At 44.2% G+C, this 18,487-nt stretch overlaps 1 protein-coding gene across 1 annotated transcript in view; it reads left to right on the top strand.

Moving 5' to 3' along the window:
* The window catches only part of TOGARAM1 (TOG array regulator of axonemal microtubules 1), an 87,529-nt gene that overhangs the window by 52,131 nt on the left and 16,911 nt on the right, over window positions 1-18,487 (top strand). The window contains exons 16-18 of the mRNA XM_054026183.1: window positions 6,758-6,916; window positions 7,221-7,347; window positions 11,596-11,714. Of these exons, the coding sequence (XP_053882158.1) occupies window positions 6,758-6,916; window positions 7,221-7,347; window positions 11,596-11,714 (405 nt within the window). The remainder of the gene's footprint in view (window positions 1-6,757; window positions 6,917-7,220; window positions 7,348-11,595; window positions 11,715-18,487) is intronic.

Below are 18,487 nucleotides of genomic sequence, written 5' to 3'. Positions count from 1 at the left end.
ATCCTTATTTCTGTGTCATTACTTCGCAGCGGACTGTTGTAATTCCCTGATTAAACTTCTGGGGGGACAGAATACTGCCGCCCAGGCTGTGGGGAAAAAATGTTCCAATTGCTTATCCCTCAGCTAAGCTAAGACTGTAACTTTGTGTCCAACAAGAAAATGTGGTTTGTCCCTGTATTTGGTCTGTGGTCTCGTTCTCTCTGATAAATTAAAATAACACACGGTATCTGCTGTGATTGCCTAAAGCAGTGGTTCCCAAACTGGGGTCCTTGCTTTAATGTAATTAGAAAATGCCGCTGCACCATCTGTTTCCTACTGTTACTTGGAACTGAGACTGTGCAATCAAGTATTTCAGATTCAGATAAAATTTATAATACAAAAAAACCCCAAATCCTTCTAGTTTGGAAGCTAGATCAGAGCATACAGAATAGCACTAGATTAGTCCTGCAGTAGTGCTGCCTGTTGTTGAGTGATACCTGTGACTCTGTCCACCAGTATGTTTTGTTCCGGGTCATCCATCAGGCCAGTAGAAAATAGATTGAGGGTTCTGGAAAGCATCTTCACTTGCGCTGTTTCCTCACCTATGTCAAGTCTTGGAATGTACTGCGCTACATATATGTGCGCGTGCTTGTTTTGATTAGAGGAAGGACCACGATCTGAAGAAGAGCTCTGTGAAGCTCGAGAACTTCTTTCTCACCAACAGAAGTTGAGCCAATAAAAAATACCACTTCATGTACCTTGTCTCTCTAATATCCTGGGACTAACATGACTACAACTACACTGCATTCCTTTAAATTGTCATTCATCATAATTTAATTTTAGAGGTCAACCATTGATATAGGTCACTTTTCTTTTTCTTAGTACCTTTACAAACTAGTGCAGCAAATTGTCAGTTTACATACTGTGACATATAATGATCCTTTAAAAAGAACCAAATACCCTAGGCTGCTGTCTCAATCCAGGCATTGAAACTGCGTCACTGGTTGTTGCCGTAGCTTGGTAAATGGGACATCCATATGTACAATTGAAACTTCAAGAATATAGATATGACCATTCTGCAGCTTTGCTTTTAGAGGCCTATAAAGGCTTCCCCTTCAAATTTGCCCGTCCCTGATCCATTTTCAGATACACAAGTCAGAATTGTCTTTTGTGCTGAGAGTTCCAGCATCGCATCTTAAACTAGAGATCCAGTTCTTCAAAAAATAAAGGAGACTTCAGTCACAGTGATGATTAAATTCATCATGAAATACTTGCTACTCTGGTAACAAGAATTTTTAATAAATGTATCTGGAGGAGTACCATATGGTGGAGAATAGGTAATGTTGTACCTATATTTAAGAAAGGGGGAAAAGGTGATTTGTGCAATTAAAGACCTCTTAATCTGACCTCAGTAGTTTGCAAGGCTTTAGAACAAATTGTGAAGGAAAGAGTAATTAAATTAATGGCAGTAAAGGGGATGTGATGGAACATGGGTTTAGCAAAAGTAGATTCTACCAGATTAACCCTGGTTGTCGTCTTAGAGAAAATAACTTATTTTTTTTAGATAAGGAAAGTGCAGGAGTTCTAATATACTTGGACTTCAGTAAAGCATTTGACATGAGACCACATGGGAAATCATTAGTTAAATTAGGGAAGATGGGAATCAGTACAAGAACTGGAAGGTAGATCAAGAACTGGCTCAAGGGGAGAAAGCAATGGGTTGTGCTGAAAGGTGAGTTATCGGACTGGAGGGAGGTTACTAATGGATTGGTTTTGGGATCAGTCTTATTCAATATTAGTATTAAATTACCTTAGCACAAAAAGTCAGTGTGCTAATGAAATTTGCTGATACAAAGTTAGGAGTTATTGTCAATACAGAGGAGGATTGGAATATTATACAGGAAAATATGGAGAGATAAACAGGATGAAATTCAGTAGTACAAGGTACAAGGTCATGTAGGATTGAATGAATTCTGCTACAAGCTGGGGGCTCTTCAGTGGGAAGCAACAAAAAGGAGAGAAGCCTGGGTGTGTGGGTCAATCACAGGATAACTGAGCCACCAATGTGATGCAGCTGTGAAAAAAGCAAATGCAATTCTAGGATGTATCAGGCAAGGCATTTCCGATAGATGGAGAAGTATTAAGGCCATTGTACAAGGTACTGGTGAAACACCTCATTTGGAATACTGGGTAAAATTCTGGTCACCCATGTTCAATAAAGATTAATTCCAACTGGAAAAGGGAGAGAAGAGTTACTAGGATGATCAGGGAACATAGGGCCTGTCTTATGAGAGGAGACTCGTAAAGCTTGGCTTCTTTAGTCTAGCAAAAAAGAAGATTGAGAAGGGGTCTGATTGCTCTCTATAAACACATTAGGGGTCAAACACCGGGGAGATGAAGATGATCTATTTAAGCTAAAGGATGATGACACAAGAACAAATGGGCATACACTGGCTATGAACAAATTCAGGCTGGAAATTAGAAGGTTTCTAACCATCAGAGGGATGAGGTTCTGGAACAGCCTCCAAATAGCAGGAGCAGCATGGCAGGAGGAGTGCCGCTTTGGCAGTTTGGGCGGCCTTTTTTTTTTTTTTTCCCCCAGCAGTTCGGGCGGGAGTCTGAGTGGCTTTTGGGGGGGGGGGGGGGGTTTGCTTGGGACGGCAAAAATGGTAGATCCGGCCCTGCAGCGCGGCGGGGGATGCGTTTGGAGACCACTGCTCTAAAGCATCAGAGATAGCCATAGCTGGAAATGGGAGATTGGATAGGCAAGGCCAGGGCTCTGAGGTGGTACTGAGCATTCTCTCTCTCAGGTGCTTGGCTGGCTGGTTCTTGCTCACATGCACAGCATGTAACTGATCACCCCGTGTAGAGTTGGGAAGGAATTTTCTGCCAAGTCAGATTGTCAGTGACATTAGGTTTTTTGTTTGGTTTTTATCTTCCTCTGCAGCATGTGGGTGCAGGTCACTTTCCAGGATTATCTGGGTATATCTCACTTAATCAATTCCAGGCCATTGTGAGGACCTCAGTCCCTCCTGTTCCCTGCCTGCTTATGGCACAGAACAGTCTAGTCTCCTGTGGGTTGTAATAAATTGGTCTAATTTCAGTTGTTGGATTTTATGTATATTGGGGTGGGGGTGGGGGGAGGAAGAGGATGATGGTGGTGATGGTGACCTGTGATATACAGGAGGCTAGACTAGATGATCTGGTGGTCCCTTCTGGCCTTAAACTCTGACTCTGACTTCTGCTTTGACTCAGTTTTTGCAATATGAGTAATAGTCCCTATTTTTAACATTGCTTTCATTGTGTTCTGATCTGACTGGCAACCCAATCGACATGGTGCATACTTCCCAGATAAATCAGTTGCCTCCAAGGCATCAGAAAAAAACTTGGAGTTGTCATCCCCTCAAGACTTATACAGTAAAATTCCAAAGTGTCTTTCAATATGACCTTCAAAATAATCTTCAGCACTTTTAAGATAAGGACAAGAATTCTTTAACATCCAGAATAGGAAGCTCAAGGTTGTGTATGACACACTGCACAGCAACATGAATATCTTGTCTAAATTTGGCCTGTGAACTGTCTGAACAGTCCATATTCACTACTGCACCATCTAAGTTTAGGTCAAGTTACAATTGACCCCAGCTCGGAAGGCTGTTTTTATTCCCTGTAGGATACTATTAACTGCCACATTCCAAGTTTGTTGTGTCAGCAAGGAGAGTATAAGGCTCCCCATCCTGAGCAAATTTGATGTATGCTGACTCTTTCTCAGTGACAGAGCTTTCAGCACAGTATATCAACAAGCACAGTAATACATCTACTTTCTGGTATACTTTTTTTGAGACATTTTTTCCCAAAAGACATTGTGTTACCTCTGTGAGTGGGTGTTTATCCAAGGTTAGACCACTTGTGCCTTGCAAGTTGGAGTATTTCAATTTAAGAGATTTTAAAATCATGTCTAGCATCTGTGTAAACAGGGTTAAACAAGAGCCAGCATTGGAATCTCTTCATGCTACATTTTATATAGAGTAATTGGAGCTTCTTGAGAACAGGGTGACGTTTTCTGCTACCATGCATTTCACCCAAGAAGCAGAGCTGTTGTGAACATATAAGAGAAACTAGAAAGGTTTTACATCTTCTTGCAAAAGCATTGCAATTAGCAGAAACCTCTTCATGCTTTCTGCAAATTAAACAAAACATTCAGTCTTTTTGACATGAAAACCATGTCTGCTGAGGAAGTGTTTTAGGTCGAAGTTTCTCGTGTTCTTTATACTCTTCTGTGTCATGTGCGTTACATTTAGTTGGCCAGGCTTTCAGATGGAATTTTGAACACCCCATCCCTCCGCCCCTCCAAAAAGAGCAATTGATCCAAATATTGACAATTTTAAAAAATGAAGTCTGTCTACATAATTCTATTAAAAAGTGTTTTAAATAGTGTGTAAATAAAGGATTGATTTTTTAAATCGTGCCTGGCCCTGGTAACAGCAGTTAAAGCTGGAATTACAAGATTGTAGTGTTACCCGTGTAATTTAGAGAGGCCATCTCCCACCTAAGATCAAATCAAATTGTATTTTTGCAGTTTCAGTAAGTAATCCAGTTGTAGCATGTTTTGTCTTGGTTAGGCAGTTTACACCATTGTTCACTTTCTTGGCAAAAATAATCTTTGAACTATGTGACTGCAGCTTACAGTCTTTGTGCTTCCTCATAAAATCAAAGAAACTCTGTCTTGCAGCAGCTCCATTGCTGCCAGGTTTGCAAGACTCTAAGGGTATGTCTACACTGCAATTAGACAGCCGAGGCTGGCCCATCAAACGTCTACACTGCAGTTAAACAGCCCCTGCAAGCCCGAGTCACCGCAGGTTTTTATTGCAATGTAGATACACCCCAAAACTTGCTACTCAGACTTGCTACTGTCGCTGGAAAATTAAACTGTTGCTCGCCTTTGAACTATCGGACTACCTGAAAAGCTCGCATCAGCTCTCTCCACGCTTCAGTCACCACAGACCTCTGATCCCGAGCACTAACAGACAGGGCCTTCAAACTGTGCTTCAGCCTCAGGTATGCCCTAGGGCCTTTCTTGTGTAACTGACATCAGCTAGGTCCATTACCTTCGCTTTGACTGGGAGCTCTGTTCTACTGCTTTGCTCAGCCACTTCTCGTCCTTTTATGCCAGACTCAGCTCAGGCCTTTGCGCCACTCCCACTCTCCTCTCTGCGGATGGGCAGCTCAGCTGCTGTGCCTAAGATCACTTAGCCCCTCTCTTCTATTGCTGCATTGTCTGACAGGCAGAATGATGCTTTTACTTGTCTAGGAGCACTTCTGTTTAGCCTGGTCTTCCAGACTGGAGGACTCTTTGCTCACTGGTGCTGCGACATTACTCTTGCTCTTACATATTGCATCATCCCCTGCAACTCCAACTGGGGCGGGAGGGATAGCTCAGTGGTTTGAGCATTGGCTTGCTAAACCCAGGGTTGTGAGTTCAATTCTTGAGGGGCCACTTAAGGATCTGGGGCAAAATCAGTAGTTGGTCCTGCTAGTGAAGGCAGGGGGCTGGACTCGATGACCTTTCAAGGTCCCTTCCAGTTCTAGGAGATGGGATATCTCCATTAATTATTTATTTATTATAACTCTGTCACTTACAGAGACTCCTATCAAGTGCCAAATCCACTTAAAAATTGCCCTCTTAATCTTGATAGCATTCCATAGATTCTCTCCAATCTGTCACTTGATCTGTTCCCTTCTCTGCCTGCTCACTAAGTTCCTCCAGCCTGGATCTAGTCCTTGTCTTTCCCCTCCAATCCATGCAATAGGAATTGCTCCTCTACTTGTGCTTTACTTCCGCCAAGCCCACAAGTCACTTCTTTTCTTTAAGTCTCTCTTCTAAACGTCCTTTTTCTCTTTAGCGTGTGACTGACAAGCTATATATTTATTGTTTAGAAGGTCATACTGCTCTGTTCACAATAAGGTCTGTAAGTGCTGTGCTAGCCCCAGTATCAAATTTCTATCTGGAGGCTAAAATAACAAAATTGGGAAGAGAGGCCTGAATATTCAGAATTGCATATGTCTAATTTGCAATTGCGCTTCTATGTAGATACATAATAGTTGGGTGCATGCTTCTGACATTTTGGGTGAGAATTTTCTGTTTGCATGAAGGTAGTGACTTGCTGGCACCACCTCTGGTGGGAAAATAGACTTGAGTGGAGTTTTGAAAGGATAATAAAGATGCTGATTTGTTTTATTGTAAATGACTCTATAGATTGGTATCCTTGTGTAGAATGTTTTAGAGCACAATAATTTGTTGGTAATAAAGTTAGTGACTATGTTGGAAGGTATGTTTCTTACTATTCATCTTTAAAATAGATTACTTTTAAATTAATGTTCACTTTGCTTTAAAAAGACACTTCTAAAAGAATGTTTTCCGTCAGCATTTGCAACTTGGTTGTTGCAGCAGTGTGCCAGTGTAGGAGAGCCAGAAAGTAAAAATGACTTGAAACAAAAGTGAAATTTATTCTTCTATTTTAATTGTGCATTCTAGTGTGTATGTGGTATGTATATGAGTAGGAATGAAATTTGGTGCCATGGAGTGGAAATGGACATCTCTTTGTACAAAGTTAAAATAAGTATCCGAATTTCAGCAGTTGGTCAGTAGAGCAGAGTTGCAGCTTGAGTGGAAGAATTTAAAACACAGGGCTTTCAGTAAGCATTGAAAGAGTGAGAAAATATAGCATAGCTCTTTCCATGGTCATTAATGACCATTTGTATCTGACTGTTTCTCCTCTAGTCATTTGCACACTGCAGTGAGAAGATGCACAGCCCAGCACTTGTCAGATGTGGTGGAACGAATGGGACCAGGACGGATATTATCTGGAATTAAGGATGTTACTGACAGGACTTTACCTGCCGTAGCCAAGTTTGCACAGGATGGCTCACAAGAAACAAGGTCAGTAGGTAGTAGTATACTTTATATATGGCAAATAACTGTTCCAGATGGAAACTAAAGATTATTTTCATTCTTTAACTGCTAAACTAGCGTTTTTTCACCTTTTTATGTACCTAAACTAGCTTCTCTTGAGTATGGTTTCTTTGAAGGAGGTGGTGAGGGCATATAAATATCTGACAGTGTTTTGGCACTTAGAAAATTACATTTTAAGATATGTTCTATTGTGATGAATTAGACATATGGTAATGGTCCAAATTTCCCTAATATTTCTAGGTTAATATGAAATGGTTTGCTACGATTTTAGGTACTATGGTCGAAAGATGCTCTTCAGTTTGATGACTCACCCAGACTTTGACAAAATGCTTGAAAAGTATGTGCCGTCTAAGGATTTACCTTACATTAAGGAGTCTGTCAGCAGTCTACGTCAAAAGGTATATGGAAAAGCTTTCGTCTAACAGGTTAGAAAAAATAAATGTAGGGAGAGTAAACGGCTTGCGGGATCTATAAGGTGATACAAGGCCACTGGTAAGCCACTGGTCAGATGTACTTTTTAATACAGCCATTCCTCTGGAAACGAAGAGTGTAAGCCATACCTTCCAGATAGATCCGCTTCTGTAAAGCAGTGGCTCTGAAAAGGACTTGGGGTTCAAGCTGGATAACCCACTGAACACAAGCTCCTAAAGCAATGCTGTGGCTAAGAGGGTCAATGCAGTCCTTGGATGTATAAATGGGGATATTGCAGTAAGGAGGTGGTATTACCGCTGTATATGGCATTAGTGAGACCATTACATGCTACTGTGTCCAGTTCTGGTATCTGCATTTGAAAAAATATATTGAAAAACAGGAAGGGGTTCATGAAAGAGCTTCAAAAATTATTTAAAGTCTGAAAAACACTTTGCAATGAGAGATTTCAGGAGCTCAGTCTTTTTTGCTTATCAAAGAGAAAGTTGAAAGAAGACTTGATCATGGTCTAAAACAAGGGTCGGCAACCTTTCAGAAGTGGTGTGCCGAGTATTCATTTATTCACTCTCATTTAAGGTTTTGCGTGCCAGTCATACATTTTAACCTTTTTAGAAGGTCTCTTTCTACAAGTCTATAATATGTAACTAAACTATTGTTGTATGTAAAGTAAATAAGGTTTTTAAAATGTTTAAGAAGCTTCATTTAAAATTAAATTAAAATGCAGAGCCCCCCAGACCGGTGGCCAGGACCCGGGCAGTGTGAGTGCCACTGAAAATCAGCTCACGTGCCACAGCTTGCCTACCCCTGGTCTAAAAAGACCCTCACCCTGTGTTAGGTTATCTCTACTAGAGGGTTATATAATTGAGCAGACAAATGTGTAACAAATCCAACCGCTGGAAAAATTTAACAGTGATTGTATTTAACCATTGGAACAGATTGCGAGACGATAGATTATCCTTAATGCCTTCAGATTACACTTAATGCCTTCAGTCAGGGTTGGATATCTTTCTAAAGGATATGTTCTAGCCCAAACACAAGTTATTGGGCACAGTGCAGGAATCACTGGATGAAGTTCTATGGCCTACGTTATTCAGCAGGTCATATGAAATTATCATGATGGTCTCTTCTGGCTTTAAAAATCTGTGAACCTGCTGGTCATTGTTTCTAATCTGGCCCAGGTCAGTAGTACACAGCAATCTCTACTGCTGTGTAGCCCAATTAATAGCCATTTTCCTTGTGGAGAGTAGTCCACATCACACAAAGCACCATGGCAGCTGGTACCAAGTTATTGCTTGTTGACTGATTCAATGGCAAGGCCAAAGACTGGGCCTAAAAATTGCTGTGTCCTCTCTCTCTCTGCAAGACATACTCCTTTCTGAAGAGAACGGAGGCATACATTTCACAGTGCAGTGTTTGCGAAGCTTGTTAAGACTTCAGTATCCAGTGGTATCAGTCTGACACTCTTCAAAAACAACTAATGTGCATACCAATTTTAAGAAAGGAAAAGACAGTGAAATACTTTCATCATTATTTATTAAATGCCACTTTTAGCATGACAGATTCTGTACAACATAAAAGTAAATTAAAATACACAAACAAAATTATAATCCTCTTTAAATCCAAAAAGCAAACACATGGGTATAATGTAATAAATAAAATAATTAATAAGGAGTCAGTAGAGGACATCTGGGATGGAAGTAATTTTTAGGTGCTTTTTTATAAATAGGAAAGAGATGGATTGAGTTAGATCTGTGGTTGGGACGAGTCCTACCCCATAATCCACTGCAGCTAAGGCATGATTGCTGGCTTCAGACAGTGTTGGGATCCTTAAATGATGGGCAAGATGAGGCTCAAAGTTTTGAGGACAAGCTTTAAAACCAGTTATCTCTATAGTCAGTCTGCCACTTTAACAGCCAGTGTAAAGAATGCAGAGACAGCGTAATATGCTCACATTGCTTAAACCTGAGCTGATGTGTTGCTGCCTCTGAACCAGGAACAAATGAAAGAGGAGACCTGCTATAATGGAATTACAATAATCCTGCCTCATGGATAGGAAGGAGCATGTTGCTTTGCGGAGGGCACATCAGAATAAGTAAGGGTGTAGGTTGCACAGATTGCACAACCGAAATAGACACTTGGAAATCACCTCTGACACATGGCTTTCATTAGAAGGGACCTGACCAAAAAGGACATTGGGGTATGTCTACACTTCAGTTAAAAACCCACAGCTGACACAGGCTAAGGGGCCGTTTAATCGAGGTGTAGATATTCAGGCTTGAGCTGGAGCCTCTGGGACCCTCTCACCTTGCAGGGTCTTCGAGCCCAGGCTACAGCCCGAGCCTGAATATCTGCATCACAATTAAACGGCCCCAAATCCTGAGCCCCGTGAGCCTGAGTCAGCTGGCATGGGCCAGCCATGCGTTTTTAATTGCAGTGTAGACATTCTCCAGGTTTCTTAATCTGGTCCACAACTTCTGAACAAGTTCCCTCAACAAACAGGCAGTTGAAACCTCCTATCAACAGCCTCCACCGAACAGGTTTCATTTTGCCACGGTTTAAGATAAGGTAGTTTCAGCACAATTAGCTGGCTTTATTACCCAGACACTGTCCAGGGTGAAGACCAAATCTGTGGGACCCAAGAGCTACCATTGTCCATCATCCAGTGTACTGAAAACCCTTTACCATCTTCAGAAATACTGCTGCCAAGAGGTCTCACAGCATGTTAGGCAACTTCCTTGAGAGATGTTGTATTTCACATTTCTGATGACTAGTGTTCAGGGGCTTATCTTTGTCTTCTATGGCTCCTAGCACATAGCTGGCACTTTAATATTCAATAGTGAATTCTTAGCTAGAAAAATATGTAGTTAAGTTGTGTATAATTTATTATTAAAACATTTGTTCTTACTGATGCACCCTGGGGGATGCAACCACTGGTAGGTTGCTGCTTTGAAGGGACTTGTGGTAGTCAGTTCCTTTGACTGCCCAACGTTCTGTACCTTGTGTGATGACTTGAAAAGCGAAGTTACATGTAAAACAAATTAATAATTTACAGTGAGGAGCATAAAGTGACTTACAATAAAATAAAATAGGAAGAGATGTAATTGTCCCTCAGTGTTTTGGTGTAAGTACTTGTTTCAGTACTATGGAACAAGATCAGATGACGGACTAAAAAGTCCTAAATAATGTCTACACTACAGTTTTCACCATTGTCAACATTTAAGCAGCTGCAGCAGTGGTGAATGGCATGTCCAGTTTTTTTGCCAGTGTGGTCACAGGCTGAGGGAACAAACTAAATCACTGAGAGTTTTAAGCTCAGCATTGAGAACCTAGTTTTATAACCAACATTAGTCCATCCCTTTTAGCATCCAGACATGACTGTACTGTACTGTACTTACTATTTCAAAAGGGTTTTACAGAATACAACAAGTATTCTTTTTAAATTCTGGTTTTTAAGACAAGTGGATTAATTTAAAATTGCCCCATAAAACCAACTAGTTAACGGCTTCCCAAAAGGAAGAATTAGAAATTTGATAGTTGGCACCGAAACTTGTAACTAACATATTTAATGGGATGGAAACAGCTCCTTATTCTAGGTATTTGCAGAACTCAGACATTTAACCCAATAATTGCAGAATCATTAGGAGCTTCTAAATGTGAAGATGGCAGTTTGACTCCTCATTTTCAATAAATTGCATACGGGAAAAGTCTGTTGTGACTTTCTCCTTTGAGGACTTAAACCTGGGCAGGGATCAAGCAGTGGCAGTTGATGGAGTTTAGCTTTGGGTAGTTTTGGCTATCACCAGTGGATGTAGCTTTGGCATATAAATCAGGAAGGCTGGAGGAGAAGGGGATAACTTAAACAAGGAAACGAAGAGGTGAAATAGCAGTGTTTTAAGTATCTTTCCTACTTATGTGAATTTAATTAATATAAATAAATAGTGAGTTTATAGTCTGGCATCTTTGCAATGGTGAATAATGTTAATACTACGGATAAATGGTCATTTTATTTTGTAGTGTAAAATGTTATTGCTTTGGAGTACAATACAAACAGATTGTGTCAATGAAAAGACACAAAGCTAATCTAATCTGTAATTGCTTCGGTTGCAACAAGTGAACTATTTGCTACTGCAGTTTGATTAGCCGTTAGGCTTGCTATTAGCGCTTCCAACACCACAGCACATTACTGGATAACCTCTTATTTACTGTCATATTTGCAGGGCCTAGGAGAGATGCCTCTAGACACACCGTCAGCCAAAGGAAGACGTTCTCATACTGGTAGCATTGGACATTCAAGGTCATCATCCACTTCGAGAGATGCTCTCAATATCACTGAAAGGTAGAATTGTCTGGCTAAATTACATACTCTATTAGTAATTAATCTCCAGGGAATATTCTTTGCAGTACCACTGGGGAGAGATTGTAGCAATGTTCATGGCAATATTTGTCAGATTTGAGTGGAACTTAAAAAAAGAAAAAAGTTGGTAGAACTTGATATGTCTCAAGTAAAAACTTTTAGTTAGGAGGCTGTAACTTCTTACTAATAACTAACTTACTGCTTTGTGCAGTTAAGTGCCAATTAACTCACCGATTGCCTATGAAAACACATGTATCTTATGAAGGAGCATTTGTCGTGCCTTTTATTCACATACAGTGCTTCACTATTACTGTAAATGTCGTTTAAAGGTTTTACTTTTTCTGTGCATGACATTGGATTAACTGAAGTTCTTACTCAGTGGTGGACCATATCAGTAAGAATATCAGTACATATGTTTTATAGTGCTTAATCATTAATCTGATAATGACTAAACTCTACTGGAGAAGTTACATTATTGGCTGGGAGACTAATACAAAATAATTAAAATAAATCGCATATAAATTCTGCAATGGGCTCTTCGAACTCTTGTCAACAGTATTCTGATTATTCCGTACTAGTCCATAAGTAATTGAGCTGGTCAGTGGATAACTTGTCTGATAAAAATCACTAAATGGCAGTATTGTCACATGATAAAAATAGAGGAGTACGCCTCACGTTTACACAACTCCCATATTAATCATTAAAAAGCAACAGAGGGTCCTGTGGCACCTTTAAGACTAACAGAAGTATAGGGACCATAAGCTTTCGTGGGTAAGAACCTCACTTCTTCAGATGCAAGTAATGGAAATCTCCAGAGGCAGGTATAAATCAGTATGGAGATAACAAGGTTAGTTCAGTCAGGGAGGGTGAGGTGCTCTGCTAGCAGTTGAGGCGTGAACACCAAGGGAGAAGAAACTGCTTCTGTAGTTGGATAGCCTTTCACAGTCTTTGTTTAATCCTGATCTGATGGTGTCAAATTTGCATCTGAAGAAGTGAGGTTCTTACCCACGAAAGCTTATGCTCCCAATACTTCTGTTAGTCTTAAAGGTGCCACAGGACCCTCTGTTGCTTTTTACAGATTCAGACTAACATGGCTACCCCTCTGATATTAATCATTATAATACTGACCCTTGTTTTTTTGAAAATCCAGATTCATCATTGGTATAAACTATTTAGATTCAGACAGGGGAATGCTACATTCTGGTAGCTACTACCCCAAGCATTGAGAAGACAGATACTTATTCGAAATACTGATAATTGTTAGGAAATGTCACAAACAAACTTATATTGAAGGTGTGGCTAAATACATTTTAAAACTACAGGCGTAAAACAAATTGCAAGTAGAAGCAAACAGTTTCTGGACTTTTGAGAGCGTATAAACTGTAGCAAACCAATTACTCAATACTCTTGAGCACCTAGTAAAGCAATAGAGATCCTGAGCTAATACACATATACAGTGTACTAAATTGCATTACATACGCTAGATAGCACATGTTTTGGATACAAAAAAGTTACCTATCTGTGTACCAAATATTCAACAGCTGTTTTGCCTTTAATCTGTGTTTCCTAATTTGTAAACATGGCCATGTAGAAGAATAACCATTTGAAATATAAATAGTTTATATATAATACACAGAGCATGGACCCCACATTGGATTGAAATGTGATGTTTGATATTTTGGATGCTCGTGGAAAGTATAATAGTTTTCCTTCCTGTTTTAATAGTCTCTTTTAGGCTACATCTACACAGCAGATGAAGGTGTGATTGTAGCAGAGGTAGGCATACTTATGCTAGCTTTAGTTTAGCCAGTGTGGGTAACAATAGTTTTAAAGATGTGACAGTACGGTCTTCAGCATAGGCTAGAACCTGAGTACAAACCCATCACACCTTCACTTGCTTTGTAGATACCATTGGAAACTATTTTGAAAAAAGAGAAGAAAGGTAGAGGTCCGAGAAGCAATATTAAAAGTATACTGAGTAAAAGGAATTGCACATGAATTTGTAACATATTTTATTATTCCTTTGTTAAATATAATTCTTCTTTGAGTATGTGTTAGTGTGGATCCCCCTGTAGGTGTGCGTGCACCTCATGTGCACAAGGTTGAAGTCTTTTGAATAGCATTGTCCATTGGAGCCACATGTGAAGGTCATAAAGGGTGGCTGCAGACATCTCTGTTCCCTTGAATTGCTTGTGGCAGCGAGATAGAACCCAGCAAGTGTCTAACCTGTTACTGTAGAGCTTCAAACTCATCGTTTTCTTGATTACTTGGGTGTAGAGAATTTATCTTCACTCTTATCCTCTATTTTCTTTACTTTGGATGTTGCAGGAAGAAAAGAGTAGTTCCCCACACCCGTACGGTGGGGCAAGGCTCTTTGTGCTAACATGACAGACTCTAAGCCATCAGGGTTCAAACTGTGCATTGGCATCATTCCCCTCACTGACCGACACAGCCATTGCCTATTCTTCCTATGGGAGAGCTGTATCCCAAAGTGCGTAGCGTGCTGATCGTTTTCCTTCAGGGCCCGCAGTCCATGGAGGCTTGGCTCAAGTTACATCTGGTTGAACAATCCATACTAGTCACTTTGGATCCAGAGGAAACAACCACCACCCAAGTGGCTCTGAAAGAGTTGGCATTGGCCAGCCCGCCCTCAAACAGACACCACGCCCTGGGGTCAGGCAGCAGAAGAAAGGCAACTAAGAGGATACTGTCAAAACTGGCACCAGCAACTTTGACATGATGCTTTTTGCACTGGTAGCCTCAGCACTTACAGCCTCAATCTCACAGCTAATACTTATGCCACAAGGACTCCGCGTTCTTTTTGCTGATACAGACTAACATGGCTACCACTCTGAAACTTATGTCTCAGTCACAGAATTCGGCATGAGTTTTCCACACCACCACGACCCTATTGAAAGTCAGTAAGGAGTGTCAGCCTTAAGTGCTCGACGCTCACTCACTCTTCTGGCTGAAGTGAAGGAAGACTGTCTTCAAAGTGAGATGAAGCAAGGAGCATTCTGAAAGGGGCTACAAAGAAGGTCTCATGAGTTTTCCTGTTTTTTTCCCTGCTCTTCACTGGGGGAGTCGTTGCACTTACTGGACGTTTCCAGAGCTTTGTTTAGTATGTTGACAGAACCAACCCATTCAGGCAGTGTCCCCATTTATTCCTGGATATAGTTGGATGTTCCAAGATACAGGTCATCTCATCACAAATTCTGTTCTGTATAGGTTTTTATACCAAACTCATCACCATACTATTTGAGCGTCCTCTATTCTTCTTCGAGTGCTTGCTCATATCCATTCCATTAGGTGTGTGCGCGCCGCGTGCACGATCGTCGGAAGATTTTCTACCCTAGCAACACCGGCGGGTCGGCTGTGGAGCCCCCTAGAGTGGCGCCTTCATGGCGCTGAATATATACCCCAGCCGACCCGGCGCCCCCTCAGTTCCTTCTTACCGCCCCTGACGGTCGTTGGAACTGTGGAGCGCTGCTTAGCTGTTCTCCACTCTCCCTAGCTTAGTTTGTTGTATCATAGTTATCGTTATAGTTATAGTTCTAGTGTTTATAGTTAAATAGTTAAATAGTTTAAAAGTTGTTCTAGTTGTTCTAAGTAGTTCAGGGGATTAAGGGGGTCGTCTCCCTCTTTCTCCCCCGGCCGCGGGGCCGGGCTCATGCCCAACGCTCCCGGCTTCAAGCAGTGCGCCTCCTGCGCTAAGCCTATGCCCACGAGCGACCCGCACGACTCCTGTCTGAAGTGCCTGGGAGAGTCCCATCAAACAGACAAGTGCAAGATCTGTAAGGCCTTCAGACCAAGGACCAAGAAGGAGCGGGACTTTCGGCTCCGGCAACTCCTGATGGAGGCGGCACTTAGTCCGGACGCTCCATCTACAAGTCAGGCCCCGGCACCTAGCACCTCGGTGCGCAGTGCCCCGGCGGCACCGGCTATGACGACCACGCGAGTGGCGTCAGACAAGCCTCCCCGGCACCGGACCTCGTCGGCACCGCAAGCAGTGCCTCGGCGCCGGTCATTATCCCCGGGGCATAAAAAAGCCCATAAGACGGGGACATCCATGCCGAAGACGCCGGCTCCCCCAGTGCCGGGGGTAGAGCCGCGTCCGCCGGTGGAGCACCGGAAACAGGTGCCTCCAGCACCGTCGACTTCGGCGCCGAGGCCGTTGAGTCCGGTGCAGATAGCGTCTCCACCGAGACCGGCGGTGATACAGTGCCTCCCGTCGACTCCAGAGACCTTCGCGGCGGCGAGAGACTTAATAGCTCTCACGGAGCCGGCACCGCCTCAACCACCGGCACCGACTGCACCGTTGACTCGCCTGGTCCAGTCGAGGGGGAAACCTGCCTTGATGCGCCCTCCATCGCAAGGGCTGGAACCTCGGCACCGATCCAGGTCCCGAAGCAGGTCCCCACGCCGCTCGCAGTCCCGGCACCGAATATCGCCTCGGCACCGGTCGTACTCGCGGCCAAGATCTTCTTCGCGGCACCGCTCTACGTCTCGGCACCGCTATGATCGTCGGCACCGATCAACGTCGAGACGTAGTTCTCGGCACTGCTACGGTCGACGCTCGACGTCGAGAGGCCGCTCCCGGCACCGGGCATACTCCAGGTCCTCGTCGAGGTCCAGATCCGACTCCCGGCACCGACGAGGTCATCGGCACCGGTCGCGGTCCCGGCACCGATCGCCGGCACCGCGTAGAGATAGATCATCTCCGGACCGGCACCGTGCGGCACCGCAGCCAATGGGAATCGTCTCGACGCCCTCGGCACCGCCGTGGCCATCGAGATCGGTGTCCCACTCCTCGGAGGACCTCTCGAGATCGGCATACCCCCCTCAGGGGCAAGCCGAGGAACAGGACTTGGGCCATTGGCAGGAGATGGCAGAGGACCATTCTCATGGCCCATCTCACTGGTCGTTTTGGACCCCGTGGGCGTACCATCAGGCGCAAGGGGCTCCAATTGCTTCGACCTCTCGCTCCGGTCACTCCATCAGAGGGGCCCCGGAGTCCACCATTTCTCGGCCTCCGCCAGGGGGCATGGAGGCTTCTGGGTCCGGACCACCTGACGCCCTGGACCCAGGCACAGGTGATGCTCCAGCCCAGGAACAGGGAGACCAGGACCAGCCCTTGGATCCTGTTCCACCGGAGGCATCTTCCTCTTCTTCTCCGGATGAGGCAGTGGCGGGCACATCGTGCACAGGCCCACCTCCAATAGATCTTCGGGCTCACCAGGATCTTCTGCGCAGGATGGCCCGTAACATGGACCTGCAGGCAGAGGAGATAGTGGAGGTGCACGACCCGATCGTGAATATCCTTGGAGCGGATGCCCCATCGAGGGTGGCGTTACCCCTGATCCGCACGATTCAAACGAATGCGGATACGATATGGCAAACTCCTGCCTCTATCCCACCCACAGCGAGAGGGGTGGAAAGGAAATACTTTGTCCCGTCTAAGGACTACGGGTACTTGTATACCCACCCCCAACCGTGTTCACTGGTGGTGGAATCAGTGAACGCACGAGAGCGCCACGGCCAGCAGGCTGCAGCGCCTAAATCAAAAGAGGCTAAGCGGCTCGATTTGTTTGGCCGTAAGGTTTACTCAGCCGGAGGGCTGCAACTTAGAGCGGCGAACCAACAGGCGCTACTGAGCCGCTACAATTTTAACTCCTGGAACTCTATGGGGAAGTTTAAGGAGTTGATTCCCCAGGAGTCCAGGGAAGAGTTTGGAGCCATGGTAGAGGAGGGCAAGAAGGTGGCTCGGACCTCCTTGCAGGCCTCCTTGGACATAGCAGACTCAGCTGCGAGGACCCTGGCTTCGGGTATCGCTATGCGCAGGATCTCCTGGCTTCAGGTTTCGGGTTTGCCTCCGGAGCTGCAGCAAACCCTACAGGATCTGCCCTTTGAGGGACATGGATTGTTCTCAGACAAGACGGACTCTCGCCTGCAGAGCCTCAAGGACTCGAGAACAATCATGCGCTCCCTGGGGATGCATGTTGTGGGCCCTCAGCGCAGACCATTTAGGCCGCAGCCTCAGCGCTTCTACCCCCCCCCCCCGCCTCGTCAGAGACAAGACTCGGCCCGGAGGCGAGGGCGAGGTGGTAGGAGAAGATGGGCTGGCCCTCAACCCGGTCAGAACCAGGGGCCACCAAGACCACCTTCAGGTCCTAGACAGAACTTTTGAAGGTGCGGTCGAGGACGGTGCCCCAGTCATCCCCCAGGATCCAGCCCCCTCCTTTCAGGATCGTCTCTCCCACTTCCACCGCGCTTGGTCCCTTATAACTTCGGACTGTTGGGTCCTCCGCACGGTGGAGAGGGGATACACTATCCAGTTTTCTTCTATCCCCCCCTCACACCCCCCTTCCCCGTCCCTCTTCAGGGACCCTTCTCACGAGCAACTTCTTATACAGGAGGTTTCTACGCTCCTGGCCATGGGGGCCATAGAGGAGGTTCCGATAGAGTTAAGGGGCAGGGGATTTTATTCCCGTTACTTCCTGATCCCCAAGTCCAAAGGAGGTCTGCGGCCCATCTTGGACTTGCGCGGACTCAACAAATTCGTAGTAAAGTTGAAGTTCCGCATGGTCTCTTTGGGGGCCATTATCCCTTCCCTCGATCCTGGAGACTGGTTCGCCGCCCTCGACATGAAAGACGCATACTTTCACATCTCAATTTACCCACCTCACAGACGCTTCCTGCGATTCGTGGTAAACGCGGTGCACTACCAATTTGCAGTCCTTCCCTTCGGCCTATCC

Source organism: Malaclemys terrapin, chromosome 4, assembly GCF_027887155.1.
Source record: "Malaclemys terrapin pileata isolate rMalTer1 chromosome 4, rMalTer1.hap1, whole genome shotgun sequence".
In the NCBI taxonomy this organism is placed as follows: domain Eukaryota; kingdom Metazoa; phylum Chordata; order Testudines; family Emydidae; genus Malaclemys; species Malaclemys terrapin.
This window is presented reverse-complemented; position numbering and strand designations above follow the sequence as displayed.